Source organism: Neodiprion fabricii, chromosome 5 (genome assembly GCF_021155785.1).
Source record: "Neodiprion fabricii isolate iyNeoFabr1 chromosome 5, iyNeoFabr1.1, whole genome shotgun sequence".
Lineage (NCBI taxonomy): Eukaryota > Metazoa > Arthropoda > Insecta > Hymenoptera > Diprionidae > Neodiprion > Neodiprion fabricii.
In genome coordinates this window covers 32,481,710-32,506,016 of record NC_060243.1, presented here as the reverse complement: position 1 = coordinate 32,506,016, position 24,307 = coordinate 32,481,710, and the positions used below count along the sequence as shown (strand labels likewise).

Sequence of the window (24,307 nt, the reverse complement as noted above, 5' to 3'; positions counted from 1 at the left end):
TTGTTCTATAATTCCGAAAGGACATGAATAAGAGACGATTTTGAATTGTCTGCAACTCTAGAGTTGTAAAGGTTGTAGAAAATTTGAGTACTGTGACGCAATGGCTGGCTCCAGCAGTTACCGAAATTTGGGATTCTGGGAGGGCATTAGAGCCGAGATTTATGGGTTTTCATTCGTTTATTTTCATGGGAGTTTTTGAAAAATTAAAGAAAACGCGCGTCATAGACGTTGACAAATAGCCAACTCATCTGCGCTACTCCTCAGAAAGATACTCGCACGATGACTTTGCCCAGGCAGAAGACCTGGTTCTTCGTTCTTCCTACTACGGTACTCCTTTACCACTTCCACAATCTCTCCGCCCCCCCCCTCGCCCCTCACCCTTGAGCCTCCTGAAATCATCCCTTCCACCGATATTTCCATCACCCCCTTCCATCATCACCCCCACCATGAAGTTGGGGAAGGGATGAACACCGCCACAGCCTGCACGCAGACACAGACTGTACTACCAGGGAGTGGAGAATTTCCCGGCACGATAGGAGCGCGCTAGGGGCGATTGGCGTGGAGGCGGTATCCTTAAGGGTGCGAAAGAGTAACGTATATGTGACTAGGGGCAGCAGATTTCCAAAACCCCTACGCAAAGAGCGGGGACGAGCAAGCCGGCTTCGTCATCTCAGTAGACCCACGGTTTCCGGACTCTACGGACAAACCAGGTAAGCAAACCCCATCAAATCCCGTTATTTACATTAAGATATCTATTTCCTCGCGAAGAGTTCACCCTCGAGCCGATTCATCACGGTGTCATGAGGGACGAATTTCACTTTCCCGCGTCATTGCGATTTCATCTACTCTACTGAGGTAGTACTCGATTTTTCATATCTCCAATTCCATCGTTATTGTGTCTTGGCCTCTCAATGTTGATGCTACACGACTTGAGGATACGCGAATCGTAATGTCATTTGGATGATAACGAATCACAGCCGACTATTGTCATCGACTCGTTTGTGACTGGAGGATGAACCGAAAGCTCAACAGAACAGTGGTTTTTCTTGTTCTCAACTGTTACACCGTATTCGTACGTCGAAACTCTAATACGGCCATACCTTGTAGATGAGCGTGAGACGAAGCAAAGTTATGAATGGACGAAAGCTAGCCGAGGGAGATTCATTGATTGACAATAGCAGCAAAGGGAACGTATAAGCCACTTGTTGCAACCCAAGATGTACCATTGCAGAAGCTTGCATAAGTGTAAAGTCGTGTTTTTCGTAACCCAACGAGAAATTCTGTTTTTTTACTTATTTCGTGATGATTCGTGTTTGTGTATCCATCTGGAAACTCCCGCGTGTCATTCGTGGATTATAAGAAATTCAATTTCGGTCGATAAAATTACACCGTAATTTATTTCCCATCCCTATATTCTTCGATGCGAGTATTTATCACTGATGCGCGCTAAGCACCAAACGATATAATAATGGCCTGATAAAATTTTATACCGCGATTGGCGTATCGATTCAGGTGGAAAAATATTTCGCGATAAGTTAAGATGCTCCCCAATCGAAAGCTAACGACCGTTTTTCCGAGATTGATTGAAGCTTCCGAATCACCGCGGATCAAACTTACACCAGTAACCCGGAGGGTTGCATATAACCAAATTCCAATCAATGACTGGCATCGCCGGTTAACCATTAAAAAATATTTTACGTCTGTCTTTTTCTTCTATATATATATATATATATATATATAAGTGAAAGAAACTGTCTATTCATCACATCAATATAGTTATTAATTAATTCATATGATTTTGAAATTTATCTGGATTTACTGGTCCCTCGAAACCGATATTAATTTCAGCAGGTATTTTTCAATAAGCACAACGACGGTTGAAGCTCCGTGAAATGTTAATATGGTTAACGATTGATCCAATCGCGTGCATAGTTTACCTATAATCCTATTACGAGCAAGCTGTGCTGTGCCAATAGCAATAAACCACGTCAGTTTACCCGTCGTGGTTTTGCGTTACTGTACAGTCTTAAATCACTTCGTCGTTTACGTTCTCTCGGGAATGCAGCCTGATAAAAGTCGAAAGATAACATGCAACGAAATAGATATATATAATCATGATTTAAATTGCAGAAGCAATTCTACCTCTACTTTGTGGATAAACGATATTATTTCATCTGAAAATTACGGAAACCGAACCAATTCCAACGGTACGATTAATTAACTTTTATCAAATACTCTCTGTTGAGGTACTTGAATTACTGGAAATACCTTTTACTCAAGAGCCGCGGAGGCAATCTGAGATAAGAACCTGCTCATTTTCGGACTGATTGTCAATAATTTAACAGCTTGAGTAGAAACGGAAGATCCAGGTCAATTTAAGATAAGAATGAGCTCATTTTCAAACTCATTATTCACGATTTACAAGTTCAAGCACGAACAAAGCAAGTTCGTTTTAGTGCCGATAATTATTTAGTTGACATAAAAACTGACCGCTAAACGATATGTGCAATATGATGTAGTCGAATTTTGAAACGTGCATGTGTAGTTTGGCAGTTATTTGTCAATACGAATACGACTTGTGGTTACTTTAAATTTAACAAGTACTACTATGTGATATATTACGTGATACTGCTCTGATTATAGGGATCAAATGAAACGAGTGACTGAAAAATATAAAATTCGCCGGATAACATCTCTTTGAGATTATTTCTTTTTTCCACAAGCGATGCTGAAACGCTGTGATGTTTTTTTTTGGTCCCTTCCCTCGGGGAATATATCGGCTGGAACATGTTGCGTAGAGATATCTAAATTCGAGCAGAAAGTATAAAAATGAAACTGAGAGACCACCCGCGGGTATATTTTCAACGAGTTTGCAAATTTCCGTCTTGTGCGATTGAATCTCCATGCGTAATGCGGGGATAAAGTTAGGTTAAGTTAAGTTGGGTTCGAACGACGTCTAACTAAGATCCCTTTTAAGTAATCCGGTATTAGCACAAAACCTCTCTTGTCGTCGGAAACATGACGGTCCCACTTGTGGCTTCGGCTGAAACCGCAATTTCTGCGGACGCAGAATCACCTGCAGGAACGACCATTGCCTGGTTAGATAGCGTTAAGTCGCGTGAAAAATGGTGACAGAGGTGGGATTACGGGCTCGTGGTTCAAAGTCGAAATAGGCTCTGGAGAGACGAGAATTTCATCAAGGCCAAAAGGTTTCGGGGAATATCTGAAAACAACGTCATATTCTTACTTGTAACCCTTATCCGAAGTCCCGCTCCTTGAGTCCTGAAAAGAGTGTTCTCAGCTCTGCATCGAAGTCTAAGCTTCGATTTTGTTCGGGATCGCTAAGCCGGCTTTTGTATTTTCCTTTGCTCCAGTACGCGGTGGGTGGATAGGTTACTAATTGAATACGGGAATAGAAGCAGAGGAGCTTTCCCAAAACTCATTGAAAGCTCGTTTCGCGCGTAGGTTTACGCGTGGAGTACAAATCCGACAGATCTTGAATTTATCTCGAAATTTTTGCAAACCTTCTATCAGCGTGATAAGAAATTCTGTTATCGTCGACAAATTGATATCTCGGCTTCTTACGTACCGTTATATATAACCATATCTCATGCGATGAAATTAGAAAGTATTGTCTAAACAACGTTGATAAATTTTAATAACGGTTACTGAAAATGATGTTGAAACGCTCCTGAAAAAATTGTTCCGAATTCTCCGGAAAACCGCTAAGGAATAACGGAGAACCTATGACGTCACCGTTTCACAGTTGGCCTGGGATTGAGCAGCCTTTGATGCGATAGTAGAACAGTCCGGGTTTCGCATACGTGAATTCACGCCTGGAAAAATACGAATGAGGTTCGCGGTGTTTGAAATTTCATAGACGGTGGTTTTTTCGATGCTCTGAAAATAGATAATGAAGGTTATGGAAATAACTTTTCTGGTGGGAAACCCCTTTATTCTCAGCTTGTCGTCATTTGTCAAAGCGCCTCCGTGACGTCAGCCACTTATTGATCCGCCGGGTCTTCCCCAATGGGAGAATAATGCGACTAAAATATTTTGTTAACTTGTTGCTATACCGTAAACGCGTCTTATAGGTTCAATCTGCAGACAGCGTGCTCCCCTAACATAAATTCCAGCAGGAGTATGGCCGGTACTTAATTCGCAACGATTTTTTAGCTAACCGAAGTTTTGCCATTATATTACAGCATTTCTAACGACCCTTTTTTCATCTTTCGTCAACCTGCTTCAATAATCAAGTAGGTATGCCGAGAATGATGATGAGCTGATTCAATTATGAAATATTTGATCCTATTAAACGGTATGACCTTTAATCAATTCATGAAATAAACATGCGGTATATATACATGCATGTACAATAGGTTGGTTCTTAATGGGGTTCCAAAATAATTTATGGTGGGACCTGGTAAATCAGTTTCGAATGGTGAAAAAAAAATCTCTAATATTTTTAGATTTTTCTTTCGTTTCCCTAGTCTCAATATTTGATCGAGATGTTTCAAATCATTCATAAATTCAATCGCTAAATTTCGTATTCTACTTTATTCCAAGGTTATACGTAGCCAAAAAAAAAACCATATTCTGGAATATTCAGTAAGATTCATTTTCTTTTCATTAAAAAATCAAAAATCATAAATGGGGTATTCCATGAGAAACATGTGCTACATTAATTAGTTCTTTTTATTCAACATGTCAAACGATCAGATTAAGTAACAAAGTCACTTCAATATTTGCATGTCATCGACTATGATATTATGTAGTATTGACACGTGGATTATTCCATTAGAGTGCTGACTAGATGAATGTTAGTGTTTTGTTTCAATTTTTCTTCTTTTCGTTTATGTCTGAATGACAAAACAGCATATTTTTGAATAATTTGAAACTTCCCACTTGAATGGGGAGACTAGAGATATAAAATAAAAAATTGAAAAAATTAAGCATATTTTTTTTTACACCATTTAGAACCGATTTGACGGGTTGCATCACGGATTTGTTTTTTGAGTTCACATAAGGACCACCCTAATGTACAATGTAATTATTTAAGAATCGTATCTACACATTTAAGCAAAACTTTGCAACGAGTTCATTGTAAAAATAACTTTCCTTTTCAACTTTTCAATGAGATAAAACCTTTTACGGGTGATGATGATGGAAGAAAAAGTTTTCGAACCTTCCAACTTTTAACAGCAATAAGGTAGAGAAAAAACACACACGTAGGTATACACGCAAAGCAAGTTTTTCCCCAAGAACAAACCCAAGCCATATAGCGATAGTCGAAGCGTAAAGATCTTAGTTACTAAAGTCTCTCTTTTTCTTCGTTTCTTCATACTTTCCTCCCACGTTAAAACTCGTGTAAGGTTTTGGCGTTATATTTGAGCAGAGAACATCTCTTGATACCCCCAACCAACCTTCGACACACGAAACCTTATTTACAGTTGACTTTGTACAGGGTGTTGAACAATAGGAGAAATCTCATCCAAGCAACTTCCGTCAAAGCTTTCTTTCTGCTCGTAGCCGTTGAACATCTTCTGGAATGGCATCAGACGAGATCAAAGCCAACGGTACACATTCACTCATTCGCATACCAACCATCAAAATAAATTGATTGAAAATTTCTTGCCGAAGCTTGATTGAAAGCTCGATTGCTTTACATACCGATGTGAATCTGGACACGTACATCTCGTTGTACACTTACAGCCTCGTAATGCTTCAGTGCTATTTTGAGAAGTATACAGCGATGGTTAAGTTCCTGTAATACTCGATCGATGAACAACGATTACTTATGTCTCAATATATACTGCAGATGCTGGTACTGCGGCACATATTTATCCGATTGACCATCAGCAGGTCTGTCCTCCAACTTTTCTTCGGAAAGCACAATAAGCCCTGTCGAGTGTTTGGAGACTCAAGGATGTGCGCTGAGTTGGTCTGGCATCAGCGTGAATCAGTGCCGGGATTTCTTATCAACGTGCTATAATGAAGACCACCCACTCGAGCTGGCCAAATGGTAGTCTAATTGTATTTACTTCGGGTCTCGTCCTCCTCCTCCTCTTCCTCTACTAAAGGACTATATTGTCACAGTCGTTTTGCCGGTTTAACTGGTGAGATGAAGGGACCCTGCACTATTGCAGATTAGAAAGACCGTAATTCTCATCTCCATTAACCGACAAATTCAAAAGAATTGCGGTAGTGTTAATATTTTTTCTTCCTTTTTTTTTTTTTTTTTTTTTTTTTTTTCAACACCAACCGTCAACCCCTGATGAACAAACTTGTTATCTCGTGACAAACTTCTCCGTAAGCTTTTCTCAATATACCATACAAACCTCGTTCAGAGGATCCGCTTTGTGCTCGACAAGCACGCCGCAGATTTTTCGATTAAAATTAATTAGTTTACCTTTGAAGCGGACGGCCGATGCAAACATAACTAAACTATGTTGGTCGAACTTGATAGCAAGGCTCGTGGTCGATCAAACTGAGTTAGAACAGACCAAACAGAATGCCTTATAGATCTTGGAGTCTAGAGGGTCAAGCTCCATCTGCTGGTTCAACCCAATGATTACCGTATAAATCGATGTCCACTATCAATACCCGCGAGGGTCAGAGAACAGCAGAGAACTTAATTCAGCCCAACAAAACTGTTTGCAAGGTCGAATAAAGATTAAAACGTAATCTGGTAGTTAGATAATATATACCGACCCTGATTATTCATCGGGACCGCTGTAGCTTGTTATTAGAATTTTATGCCGATTTGTTAAGGGTGGGGGGGCACAGCTTGGTCGATCTTAAAATCGTACCTATTTTACAGAGTTTTTTTTTTTTTTTTTAAGCAAATGGAAACACTTGGAACAATTTCAGTTTAGGGGCTTTATTATTTATAGTTTGTAGAACATTTTAGAATTTTTCTCATTGACAAATAGAAAGATTTTTGGGAATTAAAAACACTCTTTCGGGTTCGAGCTCGTAGCCGAAATATTAAAACATTTTTTTGCCCCATATATATGTATATAAGATTATGAATAAAAAATGTCATTTTTCGACCAAAAAATTGTTTCAAAATTTGGATAAAAAAAAATTCTAGGATTGAAACTCAAAAATCTAGCCACGAGTTTGAATCGATGAACAAATTTTAATGAATGCGTCAAAATTTCAAGTTGATCGGATAAAAATTCACCGAAGAATCTGTACCACCGAATTGAAAACGTGGTCGTTCGCTGCCCATATGCGTCATACCGCCACTTTGTTATTAATGCAATGAAAAAATTTCAAAATGTTCTTGAAATTATAAATAATATATAAAGCTCTGGAACTCAAAACTTGCTGTAAGCGTTTCATTAAAAAAAACGAAACTCCTAAAAATAAACATGATTTCATACCGTCCAAGCTGTACCCCCCTCCCCCTTAATACGCCCGACACGCGCCAGTCTCAGAGCTTTGATTAATTACCTGTTTTTGACTCTAATTATGCAGCGGAGAAATCATTGCGTACAGCTGTAATGCGAGTATCCGCGAGTTTCTCTTGAATAATTAGCCAGTAATAAACGTGCTCGCAAAAGCCGGATCAGACGTATCTATAGTGGAATGCAGTTTAATATCCGAACGAATTTTTAACCGAGGATATAATCACGAATCATTATGGACGGACAATTGCGGAGTTGAATTGAATGGGTCCGTTCAGTAATGCGACAACCCCTGCAGGGTGATTTATTTCATCTTAAGAGTAGGCTTAATGTCGGAGAAAAGTGACAGGTTTTTCTTACCCGCCTCCATTCGGACGGCTTCGAACGGTGCGGAAAACCTCAACCCTCCGTGTAAGTTTATCGCAATTTACAATCGATCGACCGCAGAAATCGCCCGTGTACATGCTTATTCGGACAAGTTTCACGGCTGGCGGTGCGGTTTAAGGGGAGCTTTCCGCTCCGCCCTATCGATCTCCCAAACTTTTGTGACAGCATGTTTCACCGGCATTCACCAGACGCCACTAATTCAGACACCCACAAGTGTCGGAATTAAAGAGTTTGCTCCGTCCCACGTTTATTGTGTACCACCCAGCCAGCCAACAATGTATGTACCTATTACCCTACCGAACCGTGTATTAAAAATGGCTTATTTGATGTCATCCCCTCAGGATTTACAAAAGAATGTCATATATAAAAGCCGGTGCATTGTAGTGTCTGACACAATGTGAAGAGAAGAAGGCGGAGAAGAAGCAGAAGGCAGAAAATGCCCGTTCACCGTTATCGTGCCTCCCATAGTGCAGAACCGTATATATAAGTTACCCGACTTAATGGGTTGTTATCGGAAATGAATGACGGGGCAACCGATATCTCCTCTCCTTTTCGTCGTTGTACGCACACTGTTAATTTTTCCTTCACTGTAAAATATGAGCATTCGACACTTGTTGTTACGGCACGCGAATGAACCACTAAAAGAAACCCCAATCAGCTCTGTGAAATGAAATTCGACAATTGATTAAGTCCCGGGAGAAATGTGCGGGTAGAGAGTTTGAATCGGCAAATATCCGTTGATTGGACTGGTCGTTAATCGCATCAGTTAATTCACGGGGTAGCAGGAATATTCGTGCTAATTCTGAGAGACGTTGACCGTTTTGACTCTCGACTATTCCCACAGAGATTTAAAATCGGAGGAACGTGTGCAACGAAGTTTTTCAGTTTGGACTTACTTCGTGCATTATCGGAATTTGTATAATTGCGACAAACTTTATTTATTGTCTATTTTCATCAATCCGTGATAAATTGGAACGTGCCCTGAACCATTTTTGCATGCGTGTTCGATTTGTTCGAATGTTTGTAAATCATCTATAAGTGGTATATATAACGGCATGAAATTGATTTTTCAAAACAAAAGAAAAGATGGAACGACAGGTTCGAAAAGCTCCTGCAGCCGGATAACGTTAAGTGCTTTGGAATTCAGGCCACATCACCGAGCGTCCAGTTTCAGCTGCTAATCGAATTCCAGCATCGTTTCGAAGTCTTCAGGGGTTTCCTTCGTGAAAAACGAAGGAAAACTCCTGGCTTCTCTTTGTTATTTGCCCTCGTTACGCTGCTCCAATATACCGCTATATATATAACCTCGCAATTCCATCTCTCTTAGTTCCTGCATCTTTCAATTCGTTCGAATCGACGAGAAACTCGAACTTGGAAAACTTTATGGTAACACAAAACCTCGCGCAAGCCTGTATTGTTGCCGCGAGTTATATGGGTCGATGGTTTCGTCGGAGAAGCCTATGCTCAATTATCATTTTATCACACCGTCCTGTAGTTAACGTTTGACGTCACTGCAAGCCCACGCGCCGATTGTTGTTTCCGTTGTTTAATTATTCATCTATTCATTTCGCTCTTACATTTTAGCCTTTAAACGGTCTTTATAACCCATGCATCGTTATCACTCCCACGGACCTTCCTACCCTACGTATAAAACCGGGTGAAAACAGCAGAACGAACAAAAGAGAAGAAGAAAAAACAACACAGACGACATATCTCACGCCCACACGCATCCACACGCATCCACCCTATAAGGTATAAAGAGGCTAGAGGTACTATGTACTACCTTATTGTATACATACATATAAAGGATACGTCGTCGTACCGCAAACCATTTACCGCCGGTGGTAAAAATTATCGAGCGAAACCAATACAAGTAAAGCGTAGAGCCGAGTTATATACCATGCCAAAGGTATAATAATAAACATGTTGTGCGGAATATCGTAACTCCAGTGAGGAAAATTCTTATTTTTTCCTCTTCCAATTTTTCTCCTTTGTATATATATACTCATATATATTTCCTTTTTAATTATTGTATTACGACTAACGAGGAGCTTTTGTTCAAACGATCAACTGAAAGCTTATTTACATCCAGACTCCAAACATGGTGGCCCGTCGGTATTTATACTGAGGGTGTAAATAATTCCTTCGGCCTTATACCGAGAGGTTTTCTTAGAAAGGACCAGCTCGCAGCGCGCGCGCGATTTAACTTGCTCAATTTTGATTGGCCAACATCCGTACTCGTAGCCTGAAACAAACCTTCACGGAGTACTTCATAAAGAGTACGATGGTCGTAGGCTTTTCGGGTTTATTTACGGCCAGAAAAAAAGGAAAGAGATCATTTTCTCACAATCTCCACCAGGGTAGCGCTGGTGATGCTAATGTCAGGTTCATGGCATCCGTTTGTTATTGTTTGTATCACGTGATTGCGGCATTCCGCTTTTTAAATTTAAAAAATCTGAAATCAGCAACACCAGCGCCTCTAGTGCAGAAAGATCTTGCTGCCCGTTTCTCATACATCACGGTCGTTCTCCTTATATCTAGGCTCCGTGCAAAACTTTGTAGATAAGAACCAGTGTTGTCACTCTTGTAATTGAGAATGTAGCAGTTCCATGAAAAAAAATGTACTAGATAGGTAGTAGAATGTACTGAATGGAATTCAACTATTGTAAGATTATGTTTTTTGCCACCAGGCAATGCTTTCATTGTTTTCGCAGTTCGCACTTGCCACTTACGCAGGCCACTAAAGGGTCTCTTTCGACAGGTTCATGCCCCATGTGGGTTACATGCTATTTATGCCCAGGTTATGATGTCGAACCGCACGGAGGAAAACATACGATCTTATAATATGCTCTCTAGAGAAATGTAGGGTTTTACATTGGCATAAACAGCATGTTATATCGATGGGGTTTAGTTGGAAACTCAATATTGCCTGGAGAAACCGCATTTAAGAAATTGTATTAAAAATTATCAAAGCGTGCTAAAACATCTCTAAATCTACTAAAAAATCATAAAGTGTATGTAAGTGTACGATTAAAATGTACTAGAAAAGTACAATTGTACCAAATAGGGGAACACGTTGACAAATGGCCACGGTCTTCTATATAGGTCGGACACTCCGTCTCTAAAATCGTAAGGGAATTGAAACCGAAGTTGTGAACTTTTGCCGCATTTTTTCCGCTAGTGCTAGTGAGGGGGAGGCCAATGCACTTGTAGTAACCGGCCTCCGAGATTGCAGCGCCCCGGTCAAACTAGAAAACACAAGCTTCAAACCGGTTACACGGCGTTCAATGGTAAAGGAACAGGAATGCCCAGACCTGTGTAGAAAACCGTGCAAGTGACAGTCAATCATAACCTTTCGCGTATTAAGAATGGCCGGATCACGGCGTAGCCGCCGCGCAATTTATTACGCATCGTTCATTCTGTCTACTATGCTAGTAACATTTTTACGAAGTTGGCTACGCATATAAACTAGACGAGTTGCAATTGCCGAGCGGGTCCTTTCAAGAGAACCTCTCAGTATATTGGTTGTCGGTTATTCAATGGTTCCAACCGTTACGTGCTATTGGGAAGGTGGCGCAGAAACCCCTCAAATAAATCAGTATGCCGTACAAAACTAAAGAGCATAGAGATCAACAAAACACCCTTCAAGACCCCCAAGGAATGGAAATACCTACGTCTATTCTCAGATCAAGTGCCTGCTTACGCCCACGACGACTCGAGACTGTACCCTTTACTCAACCAGCTTATCCCGTTTTCTGCGATGCTCCAGTAGAATATTCGAGTATTGTCAAGCATCGAGATCCCACAGCGTTACTTTATGGGCCCCCGTAAATTACTTTATATTCCCTGAGCTGAGGTGGGTATAAGGCGGGTACAGGGTAATGGAAGTTTTGGCGTGCCTCTCACATACCGTGAACGACCAGAGGTACGGTATAATGCACATCGTTAAACGAAGCAGGATTTCTTCCTTTTTTCTGCCATCTTTCTCGTTTCAATCACGGAAATGCGGATTTTCACAATGGAAATCGGAGGGTCCTTTCATCTTTTTGATCATATACGTACTTGTAATTTCGGGCTTCATGTTGTGGCTGATGCGAACTCGTACCCGTACTGGTCCGATTTGATGGGTGAGGGCAGGGCTGGAGTTGCGAATTTGAAAAATCCCGAAAGCGCCTAATTCTGAAGTATTTACTTGAAGTAAATGAATCAAACTTATACGACACAACAAAGTTTCGAATGGCCGAAAACCCGACGCCTCAAAGTTTTAAAATGCAAGATTCCAAAAAGAAAAAAACGTTTCGGTAGAGAAAATTCTAAAAAATAAAATATACTCACTCAGCGTAGTTTACTCAACGAGTGGGTGTAAAAAATCAGAAACATTGAAAATGCGAATGATCAGGATTCCGAACGTAAACATATCGAAAATCCAAAACAAAAAAATCTCAAAGTGCTGAAACTTCGCCGAATAAGAAATTTATAGAATTGAAAATCTTCGTTCATTCGGAATTTCGATGTTTCGGATTAAGAAATTTTCTCATTCTTGCACTTTCGGAACTTTGACTTGTCGGAGGTATGTCCCTTCGACCTTTCGGAATTTTTCTCTTTCGGAGATTTGAGCCTCGGGTTTCGGACCATTCGAAACTTTCGTATCTCCTCAAAGTTTTATTTCCTTACTTTAACTTTGACCACATAAAAATTCGGAATTTGGGGCTTTCGGAACTTTTCAAATTCGGCATTACAACCCCGCCTCGATTGCTGAGTGTAATACAAATCCGCGTATCCCGCACCTGCCTGAAGCAAACAGAGTGTTTGATTCGAAATAAACCGAGTTTCATATGCCTGTATATGTGTACCTAAAATCGATACCGTTTCTTGTTTGCTTGCAGATATTTCAATCACGGTGCATATCTCACAACACATATCTTTGGAAAGACTATTTCAATCGTCACACGGCTTGAGGAAAGACTGAAAACAACGTAAAGGTTGGTGCCAAAATTGATTCATCCACGCAGCATGTGTACATGCACCAGATACAGTTCGTGACGCTCCCCTTTAACCCAATCAACCCTTAATTATAATAATTGCCGCGTAAACGGCATCGCGGATAATCAGGATCATCGTATTTGTACAACGCCTGCGCTTCTTCTCGGTAAATAGGTAAGCGCGTGGGTCCCTGATTGTATAATCGAGAATTAATTTTACTGGATGGTGCATATCGTGTTCCCGACCAAATTGTTAACTCAATTTACCGAAGCCACAAAGTCATAGCCACTCAAACTGAATCAATTCAGGCTAAAAGTATTATATTCAGAGAATGTTTGTAAGGATTGTATAATCGACTGGAAGCACGTATTCCGTTGGCCTCCAGTCATGTGGTATAAATTCCGTACGAATGGTTCACAGCTCTTAAAACCGGCAACTCGATTGCTCGGAAAATGAAGGCGATTGGTACAGGTATGTGGAGAATGGAGGGATGTAGACGTATTTAATAACGCGACATAACTGCTTGGAGTACCACTGCAGCAGGACTCCTGACGAATATAATTACAGTAGGTTCTGTACGTAATTTAGCAACACCTAGCAATTTATGGGATGAACTAATCCTCTTACGCCGTCAACCAAGCACTAGAGCCGTACACTTGCTTGAGGCGACGACGCCAGTATTATGCATATGGGTTTACTCGATACACTATCACATAGTTCCAGCCTGGCGTTCAGCCTAAATTAATTACAAGTTTCAAATTCTCGCGAATCACCGAAGCCCCCGAAACACGGGATAAGATAGCAGTTTCCTTACAAAGTTAATCATGTTAAGTGCCAAGATTCAGTATCCACGGTGTATATAATCAATCCACAAATACAATTATCCGCACCATTTCTCGCGTACTCTTATATATCCTGTAGCTTTCATTCCCGCGCGGGTAAATACATGCGAAATCGGGCGCAAAGTCAGAATGGAATGCAATTAAGCGTCGAGCTTTGAGCTTCCAACTGTCAGCTTTGGATGAGGAGAACATTATACCAACAATGGTAGAGATTGTAAAATGAAATTTCTTACGGGCCAACGTTCTCTTCTGTGCTTACAGAGAATGCAGGCTATCGTAGGGTTGCTGAGCTTTCACGTGTTGCTCGCGAGCAACATAATGGGATCGAAGGGTCAGCAGTACGGTGTCCATCCGGCGAACCCCGAGCTGGGTATCCCGGTTCAAATATCGGGAGGGCTTACCGAGAAACGGGGAAATATGGAGGAGCCATCTTGCGAGGAGCTCAGAGCCATGTGGAGATACAGCAAGAGGCAGAGCAGAGCTGCAGAAATCACCAACGAAATACCAACCTACCGCGATCCGTTCTCGTACAACGTTTGGGAGCCCTATCTAGACCGGACGCAGTCGTCCCTGGTCTATCGGGGTAAGAGAGCTTCCTGCAGGGTTAAAGGCATAATTTCACCGGGTCATGTACATGTACCCGTACATGTGGGGTTCCATAAGCCGACCCGAAACTCGAGCGAATCTTGTGCCAACACGAAACTTACACACCAGAAATCTTCCCAACTACACACTCTTGACACCTGACGTTGACACTCGTCCCCCGATCAATAACATAGAATCAGAGTAAAAAGTCTGAACCAACTCGAGCATTCGCAAGGTACTCTGTCATCATAACAACTCCACAAAGCCATAAAGTCGACAACGAAGCGCTAAAGCGCTTCGAGTACGGTGTCACGTGACCAATTCAAGCACACTTACGATATTCGATCAGTTTTTCGTAAAACATCGGTTAGATTTGAAATATTTTTCGGGATATGTGATCCGTTTGGATGCTAGGAATTGCTCTCTGATCAGCTAGGACAGTCAAATTATCGTACCTATGAATCGAATGATCGAAAAATTTGCAAGATACAACCTCAAATCTCATTTCGCAGCGAAATAGATAGGTTAAAAATATATATTACATTTATTCACCCCTAGCTGACCAAGGCGTAGTTTTCTTCAGCAGCATTATCATTTCCTAAACAATGTCAAGTCGATTAGAAGTTTTGAGAAAAATTGGATCAAATTTCGTAAATACTCGTAATTAGGTGATGCCACAGTCACTCTTTACCGACCACGTTAAATATCACTTGTTTTGACTACACATTACCAAAGCCTACGCATCAATGATGTCTAAATACCGCAGTCAGCGCGATTCTACGTGAAATAACGGATAAGAATGCTGAAAAAAAAGTTTTGTTTTACTCAACAATGATCACTTATTGTAGGAACATATTGACTGGCCATATTCCTGCATGAAAGACAGAACTTTTTGGATATGTTTGTATGGCATTGCATGTAAAATTGCGCTGACCACGACATTTTCACATCAGTGCTGCGTAAGCTTCGATAACAGTAAAAACCAGTGACATTTTACTCTGCCAGTAAAGGATGTCTATGACATCCACTTGAAGTGCAGTCACGTGACGCCGTGCGAGAGAAAGTACCTCCATGGTACGAACTGATCAAACCCTCTCTCTTCACCATGTTGAAGTTAGTAACGTTACTGTATCCATACATCACGGAATGAATCGTTGTACAATTTTAGAACGACTCTCAAGGAGTTGGCTTTTCAAATTATGAACATGTTTTCTTTATTATGATTTATCAGCTCAATTTAACACAATCTTAAGCGTATGAAGTAACGTTAATTAACTTCATCGTCATCTCTCTTCCGGTTCGAAGGACCCACAGGTCCTGCCAGAGTCCGCGGAGCGGGTGGCGTGCCGATATTCGGAAGAATAGTCCACAAAGCTCCCGCGGGTCATCAACTGCGGAACGGCATGCCCGACAGAACGCGAGCTTTCGAGGAGGTGACGCGCCATTATGGAACGGTAAATCGTCACCCCTCACAGTCACCCCGTCGTCGCCTGACGAATTTCCGGCACGTGGGTGGAGCTTCGCCCTCATCCCAAGACAGCATCTCCCACGTTCCTCAGGCCGGAAGCTTTCAGCACTTGAAGGAACTCATCCGCACCGAACGAGCCCGAGAACTCCAGGTGATCATTCTTACCCCCGTCAATTTATTTCGGCGCCGGTGAGACCTCCTTCTATTTTTTTTTTTTTTTCTTTTCTTACTTCGCGCTACGGTCCTTTGAGGGCTGATTACTCGCTCGCGATTGACGCGATGATCCCATACGTTTCGAGATGTGGAATTACCCACCCTCGTCTTGACTATCATCAGCTCAAACTCGGACGGCTCGAGTACCTACCAAACCGCATCCTCGATCTCCTTCACGGGGGTCGAAAACTTTCGGTATACCGCGCGCAGGGTTCAGGGAAGTTTAGAAGTTGTCGGAACCTCCGTCGGTAAACAGGTCGGAATTCCCATGTAATACCAACCACCGGAAAACTCTCTTTGCAGCGACACCACTCTGACCTCTCTCTCTCTCTTTTGTACGGACAACCAACTGTACACAGGTACAACATAAAGGCGAATCGGAAGTTGGCGGTAAATAATAAGTACACCTTGTACAGTCCCTTCGTCGCTGTAACCTCACTTCTGCAACCTGTGGATACACACAAGATCCCATTCAACTTTCCCCCTCACTTTCGTGACGCGAAACACAAAACCGCATGGAAACTTTCTGTTTCAAAGTACGTACGGTACTTTGTCAGATTTAGCGCCAGCAAATGGCCAACCCTCAAATATTAAGTTTAGTTTCGCACTTACACATGAATATCGTTCAATTATTCCCGATCGAAAATCTCTCACTTTCTACGGAGATTGTCACTTTGCAATTCGTCATCTGGTGAAAAAAAATCAAATTAATGCAAGCAGGTCGACAGCTGATCGTTTAATTGATTTATTTGACACGAGTAACTTGAAATCGCAAGAATTACGATTTGCCTTCATTAAAATCAAAATCTTAGGTTATGTGGTGATAAAATGGCGCCGACAGCCAGGCTCTGACGTCATGAGAACATTTTCCAAGACATAAATAGAGGAAAATCTCTGGCCGGTTCGTGTTTTCGACGGCAAAAAAAAAAAAAGAACAGAGCGACGCGTCGTTGCGATTTAAAAAATACTCAGTTGACAATCGTCTCCCCGGGGCGTAAAGTATCGGTTCTTCTAATCCCAGGAGCAACGTATCGCCGAAGAAGTAGCTGCGCGGGCTGCGGCAATCAAGGAGATGACAAACGGACATAGACAAAGCAAGCCGGAGACTCGTCAGCACTACTTGAACTCCCTGCAGTCCTACAACGACATGAAAAACGTCAACTACAACGACTACGACCAGGTGCAATACGTCTCGAACATGGCAAACCTTGGGCAGTCCCTGTCGGTGAGTTTCTTCGTTTTCCAATTACTAAATCGAGCCGAGTATTTCGTCAGAGAGAACAACCGTCGCCTTTATTTGTAGAGAGGCGATCAGTACGGGAGGGGATACTCGCTTCGTTAGGTAAGCAATTCTTTCGTGCGACGGCGATGACAACTGAACGCGATAACGACTCATGCAAACGGCCGATTACAAAGAAGAAAAATATACGGTATTACGATTATGATCGATCGATCGATCGAATCTTCAGCCGCTGTCTTGATAATGATTTTTAAATTCCCGATAGGTACACATTGCATAATCACACATGTGTACTTATCCGAGATCCCGTGAAATCCAAGATCGCGATTCAAGTTATACCTTCACCGTCTCACCGATATTTCAGACGCAATTGCCTGAACATTAAAGCCACAATTGTTTTCTTATACTTTCTCACAAATTTACTATGTTTTGCGATTCCATTCCACGGTGAGACGTGATTTTTTATTTTGTCTCCTTTTTTAAAACATATCAATTTAATATTATAAAGTATAGCGAGTGCGTATATAACGAAGGAGAAAAACAAGCCCTCAAATAGTAGGAAATTTTCACGGAACACCTTTGAACAGCACCGCTACACTATTATTCGAGATCGAATTATACAACGCGGCTGAGAGCATCGCGAAATAATACTTTTCTTATTTCTCAATTTTTCCCTACGATGACTGATCAGTATAAAACTTGAGTAGCTGAAAAATATTTCCATAAAAATCATTCTACAATCCCATTGTTAGCGAAAAATTCAATACGATGAATCAGGTATCAATGAAGCGAAATTTTTTTTGAAATACAAAACATACTTTTTTTTCCTTCTGCTTTTGTTTTTATTGCAAAACTAGTGATCCCAATATTTATATACCATTTTTTACAAACATATCATTCTTGATCAACGCTCTCTCAGGTGGAAAATTTTTTTATTACGCATAATTTTTTCAATTCAGTTTGTCTTCGTTTCTAAGAAGATAATTAAACTTGCTGACTGTAACTTTCAATTATACTAAACTTTAAGCCTAATAATGTTAATTAACGTGCGACAATATTGAATAGCGTGTGAGAAGCTCGCGTGCAGCGTTGGAGAGAAATAGAAAAAATTTCACGCGGTATTTTTATTATTTTTCTATTCCTATAGAGTTCGTATAGTTTACCTTGCACTTCCACACGGAATTTTAAATGAACGCTAAACAATGTACGGAGAATATGATAAATTTTATTATCAGATAAAGCAATATCTCATTGATAATTGCCACATGTGTAATCGCAAATCATGTACGATTTCCTCCAACAAACGCAAGTTTCTCATCTGCAGGTGTATTGAATTGGCAAAAAAAAAACATTCTGACAATAACTACGTAGTATTTATGTAAGGGAAATTTTTTAAAAATATAATATATATACATATATATGTATATGTATCACAAGAAATCTAATAACCTGCATAATATGAATCAAAGATAAAGAGCGCGATTATCTCGAGTTGAACGCCAAATCAATTATTAAATCTCACAATATATAATATATGACAATAAATAAAATTATGATTAATAATAATAGTAATAACAATATATTGATAATAATAGTAATAATAATAATGATTATGATTATACGTTATAATGATAATGATAATAATAATAATTTAACAACAAATCCAAGTTCGATATATATACTGCAGCTATATTGTAATGCTGCAATTATATACAGATGATTCTTCTTCTTCTTCTTCTTCTTCTTCTTCTTCTTCTTCTTCAAAAAGAGAAAAAAAAACAATTTTTGGAAGAAAGTGCGTCAGATGACAATGAAACGATCGATCGATGTATATGAAATTTGGCAGAGAATCTCAAGTGCTGCCTACGCTTGATATTCGTCGTATATGTAAACATATAATAATGTGCCATCGGATATTCGTCAAAGTATAAAATTTATGGTTAGGATTATTTATTCATCCGTTGATTAGATTTTTTCATTTATGACAGAGATATATACAGAGAGAGAGAGAGAGAGAGGAGATAAAGAATAAAGAATGAAAAAAAATAAATAAATAAATAAAAAAAATATCGCACACGGTACTAATCGTATTATATTTTGGCGGTATCTTTTGGTAGATTTAGAGAGGCAGTGTTGTGCTAAAGTGTGCCACTTACCACGATTATAGGTATATTATTTTCCTTCAATTACCAATACGGGTATTCATTGTTGTTATCATTATTATTACTATTATCGTATTTAACATAAATACGTATATATACATATATATTGTTTGCGCGGAGCTGTTTTGTCAGCGTAAAAACGCAAATCAAAGATTTAATACGCGCGTTTCAAAAACACACTTGTATACACAATAACAATCGTATTCGGTGATCCGACTAACACGGCAAATGATAGATAATATTCATCGTTACAATTACATAATAATGTAACGGGCGTATACATATAATGCAATTTTGAGCAAGTGGGGCAGATAATTTTTAACACAGGCATGCCTCGCCTAAGGTGAAATGTGTCAGACAATAATAACATGGCTTAATAATATTGTTATAATGGTCACTAAGCCTGACTAAATTATAAATCTAGGTATTACATTATATTATATTATATTACTAATGCAAACACACACACACACACACACACACATATATGTATATGAGTATACGTATATAATTAGGTGTATAAACAGAATATTATTGTCAGCTGAAACGATGATGATCGTGACATAATGATTGTTTGACAATACGATTTAACCGAGCGTTCAGTATAAACCGCTGACCAACGGATTAGTAACACTGGCTCCGTATATAATAGTGAAAACGATATACATAAATAAATATCCTTTCGTGTCAGATGTTGAATCAATTACTAATAATCTATAAAAATACCAATGACGTGTAATTATAACGCATTCTTTGACGGAATGAGATGAAAATAAGGAAGTGAACGAAATAAAAAGAAAAAACCAAAAACAACAGCGACATGCAAAAAGAGAGGCGGAAAATGATGTTTATTTAAAAAGAAGCAGGATTAATAATAATAATAAAAAAAAAAAAAAAAAGAATTATTAATTTTATAAGAGATCTATTATATTATTATAATTATATAATTATAAATATATACATACATATATCTATAGCGTAAACGTGTTCGATCATATGATATATTAATAACCATACGTCAAAGCAATGCAGCTAATTAATTCGCAATCAATACGGAGTCCGGTAGATAGTCTCCAGTCTCAATTAACAATACACTTTAAAATTCGGGGTTGGTTTCAGTCCTAGGCTGTAGATCGCAGCCTTGCATACGGCCAATCAATTAGTTAACCCTCCGCTCAACCTACGCTTTAATTAGTAATTTTCCGACCTTTTATTGAACTTTGAATATAAGCTGGGTTTATCTAAATGAATTAACACGAGTCTATTTATACCCATTTGTCTATCTATAATTTACATTTATTATACTGAATAATCACTAGGATCGATTATACGGGTTAACTAATCACAGGCGAGAATACATGCGTGGAGACGAGAGAAAAGTAGTTTATTCCCGACTCAACCATAAAGTCAACTTTATTTTACCTCAAAAGCGGGACGAAAGTGGCATTTTTTTCCCTAAATCGCATTTGCGGGAAATGTGAGATCATTCTGTTTTCTTCAAGGCGCTCACTTCTTCTGGATTTGGATTTGCGAGAAATATGATATCATATTTCCCGTAAGTCTAAATCAGCAGGAAATACGAACTCATGATTCCCGCAAATCAAAATCCAGAAGAAGCGAGCGCCTTGGAAAAAAGAAACAGAAGAAGCGAACGCTTTGAAGAAAACAAAAGAAGCGAGCACAAACAATTGCCCACAAGACGGAGTCGGAAATAAAGTCCTATATGTAACACAGGAATAAAAATCGACTTTATTCCCTTGTTCCATAATGTACTATTTTGCAATTTGTTCAACATGTTGTTTTTCCAACCTATGAAAAAGTTGAAATATTGAATTTTCAAAATTTTGAAATGTTTGAAATTGATTATTATCAACTGATATATCAATTGTACTACGCTTTAAGTGAATATTGATGCCCCCTAAGCATTCAATTAGCTGCAGATCCTGACGTTCATTCGGTTATCTTGTAATTTCGCTCTGGTGATTGTATGCGTGACCACGCCACCACACTCGAATCGGTTCAAATCGAAAATAATTGTTGTTCACGCCAATTTTCCTTTTCCTCGAATTGCTTCTCACGTCGAGAATATCACTTGCTTTGATACAGAGTATCGGAATGAAAATAATGGCAAAACCGCTCTTGTAAGAAACCTGCGAAAAGAAAAAGAAACGGATAAACTTTTAATCTGTTTCAAATCCGATTGTTTTTTCGTCGTGTACACGCGTACATACACACGCGCGGTATTTTAGGTACATACTGTAATTAATAATTAAGCCTACTGACTGCATGTGCATTTATTCAGGTCATTTTCTGCGATTCTTACTGGCGAAAGGCAATTTGAAAAATGAAAATTTGGAGTTTACACCACGTTTCAACCGAATGCAGACAATACATATAAATATAATTTCAATTCGATTCGGTACAATATACATATCTTAATCCTCTGTTGAAAAATGTTGAAAACGAGGAACATATCCAGAAGTTGGAAGTTGGGGAACAGCAAAGAACATTTTTTTTTCTTTTTTTTTTTGTCATTTTTTTAGCAACGTTAATTGTAGTCGATCTGAAATACCCGAGCCACTAAGAATTGTAGAAAAATACAGGCCGAAGCATTGACAATAATTAATATTAATGGTAAATTAACGTTGTAATAATATTGCTAGGAAAGATTGTAATATGAGTATGGAGTATAAATTATGATACAGAGTGTATTCTTTCGGTGGGAAACATACAGTGTCTTAGCAAGTAATTTGACATGTTTTGAAAAGGTGTAGACAATAACCGCTTGGATGATATACATAAATATATAGGTATTACCTGTGTACTGTATACATACCCGTATACACGTTAAGTATTTGGATTCTAATTATAGACACGACCCACGCAGAGGCGCGCACGCACACACACATATACGTGTACAATTATTGCGTGCAGGTATTTGGTCAAATTATTATATTTAACCGATATAGTATATTAAATACTGTATAGTATAATACTCCTCCCCAGATAATGACTTGAAAAAAATCATCTATTATCATTGGATTCGCGATTCTATAACTATAATCAACGATACAATCAATTTTACAGAGTATTACCGACTGAGTATCTCGGCACGCTGGGCGGAATTCCGTATCGTTTTATCGAATACCGCAATTGACTATCGAAATTCACGGCTAGAAATCATTTCACTTTGCTAGAAGACAACTAGAACGGCAGGCAACCCAACGAATGCTATACTCATTTGGTAACACAATGTATAACCCTTTCTACTATTGGCTTATAAAACCGACATTTTGTTACTCTGTACTCGTATCATCTATTATACCTATGACATATCAAGAAAGAGGTACTACTATAAATACAAGTTGCAGAAAAAGAAAACAGTTGATGTTCGATTCGTGAGATTGCGAAGAACATGTATCCTCTTTTACGCCAATGGAAACGCTGAAAACTATTAATTGTGCAACGATTAACTAAACCTAACGTTAATCAAAATAACCTACATATCCCCAGTGATTTTAATTGCTATTATACATTTATCTATTATACCTATTAAAGAAATAATTAAATAATGATATCTTTGATGAATAAATCTAAACAAAACTATCCTATATTTCGACTGATCACATGTCTCTGTTAGTTCAATTGTTATTTCAATACTCGATTATTGTTAATCAAAAACATCCTAAAAACAATCTTCTCAGATGCATATTGAGAATATCCCTACGCTTAGTATGTACTTATCGATGACAATAAATTAAAAAATATGTACTGAGTCCATTTGATTTATTTATGATTATTCAGCGAAAACGTGGAGTCATTACGGCTGTTCAGATAAATAACGTTCCAACTCTGGATTGTTATTGTTCTGAACTATAACTTGACGATTCGTATGCGGCCGAGTCTAGAAGAATCTAACTTGAGAAGGAACAAAAAGCGTCGAAGCGAGTGCTAAGATTACTACGGATATGTCATCAGTGACTGTAGTAGGGAAATATCGATTGGTGGGTCTTCAAGACAACTTTTTATGATTGGACATCGAAATGACGTTTCTGTATCAATTACTATATTACGTAGTTGAGACGGAAATAATTGTTCTGAGATTTAACTAGTAATAGTATTAAGGCAATAGAGTTGCACTATGCATATTCAATAACCTAGTGTTAAACAAAGGGAATGTGAATAATTATAGCATCCGACTATCGTGCTACAGCGACAACAAATTAAAAAAAATTCTCTAACGTTAATTTTTTCTTTTATAGGAACTAACTAGTCAGAGGTTCCAGAAAAATTATTCTGTAATCCGAATTACGTCCACTTTTGTTGAATACGTAATTCTACTTCCACGCGTACTGAAAAGTGGAACTGCTATATCAATTACATATGACTATATGGTAAGGTTTGAATATATAAGCGAGTCAATTGGCTCACTTTATTGTACGGTATAATTTGGTGGCCGAGAGCTGGGTGATATAATTATTAATAACTACTGTATCTGTGTATAATATTCAACTATAAAACGATATTTTGTTTTTCAAATATAATATATGTCTATCATCGAAGTTGGCATTTCATACAATCCCGTCTCCCATTACATCTGCAACCATTCCAACTAGTTAATTGTTAATAATACATAAATAATACATGATAACAGCTGCATCGTTAAAAGACGGGATAATTTCACGATTTCAAAATTTGCTGCAGTTATTTTTTTCTCCCTCCGAATTGTTTAGTATCAAACGTGAAAATAAATATCTCTGCAGTCAGTTTCTTTTTGCTGTGGTACGTTCAGAAGAGATACATATATACTTATGGCAGACTTACGCAATGGACTTAAACCCATAACTTACAGTATTAGAGGTAAGCTAAAAGTTTGGAAAACTTTTTACAGCAAAGAAAGAAAAGTTTGAATCTTTACTCCGTCTTCTAATTCCCTATAACTTATGGCTCTGGTCACTGCGTAAGCCGAACTAATAACCAAAACTGTTTGAAACACAAATATACTTGAAAGCATA

At 39.0% G+C, this 24,307-nt stretch overlaps 1 protein-coding gene across 1 annotated transcript; it reads left to right on the top strand.

Moving 5' to 3' along the window:
* Nucleotides 1-390: 390 nt before the first annotated feature.
* Nucleotides 391-18,370, top strand: LOC124182764. The gene is made up of 6 exons (XM_046570417.1): nt 391-710; nt 12,686-12,781; nt 13,886-14,207; nt 15,515-15,828; nt 16,912-17,115; nt 17,194-18,370. Exons 3-6 carry the CDS (start codon nt 13,889-13,891, stop codon nt 17,230-17,232), a joined length of 876 nt encoding a protein of 291 aa, XP_046426373.1. The 5' UTR covers nt 391-710; nt 12,686-12,781; nt 13,886-13,888; the 3' UTR covers nt 17,233-18,370.
* The last annotated feature ends 5,937 nt before the right edge of the window (nt 18,371-24,307 follow it).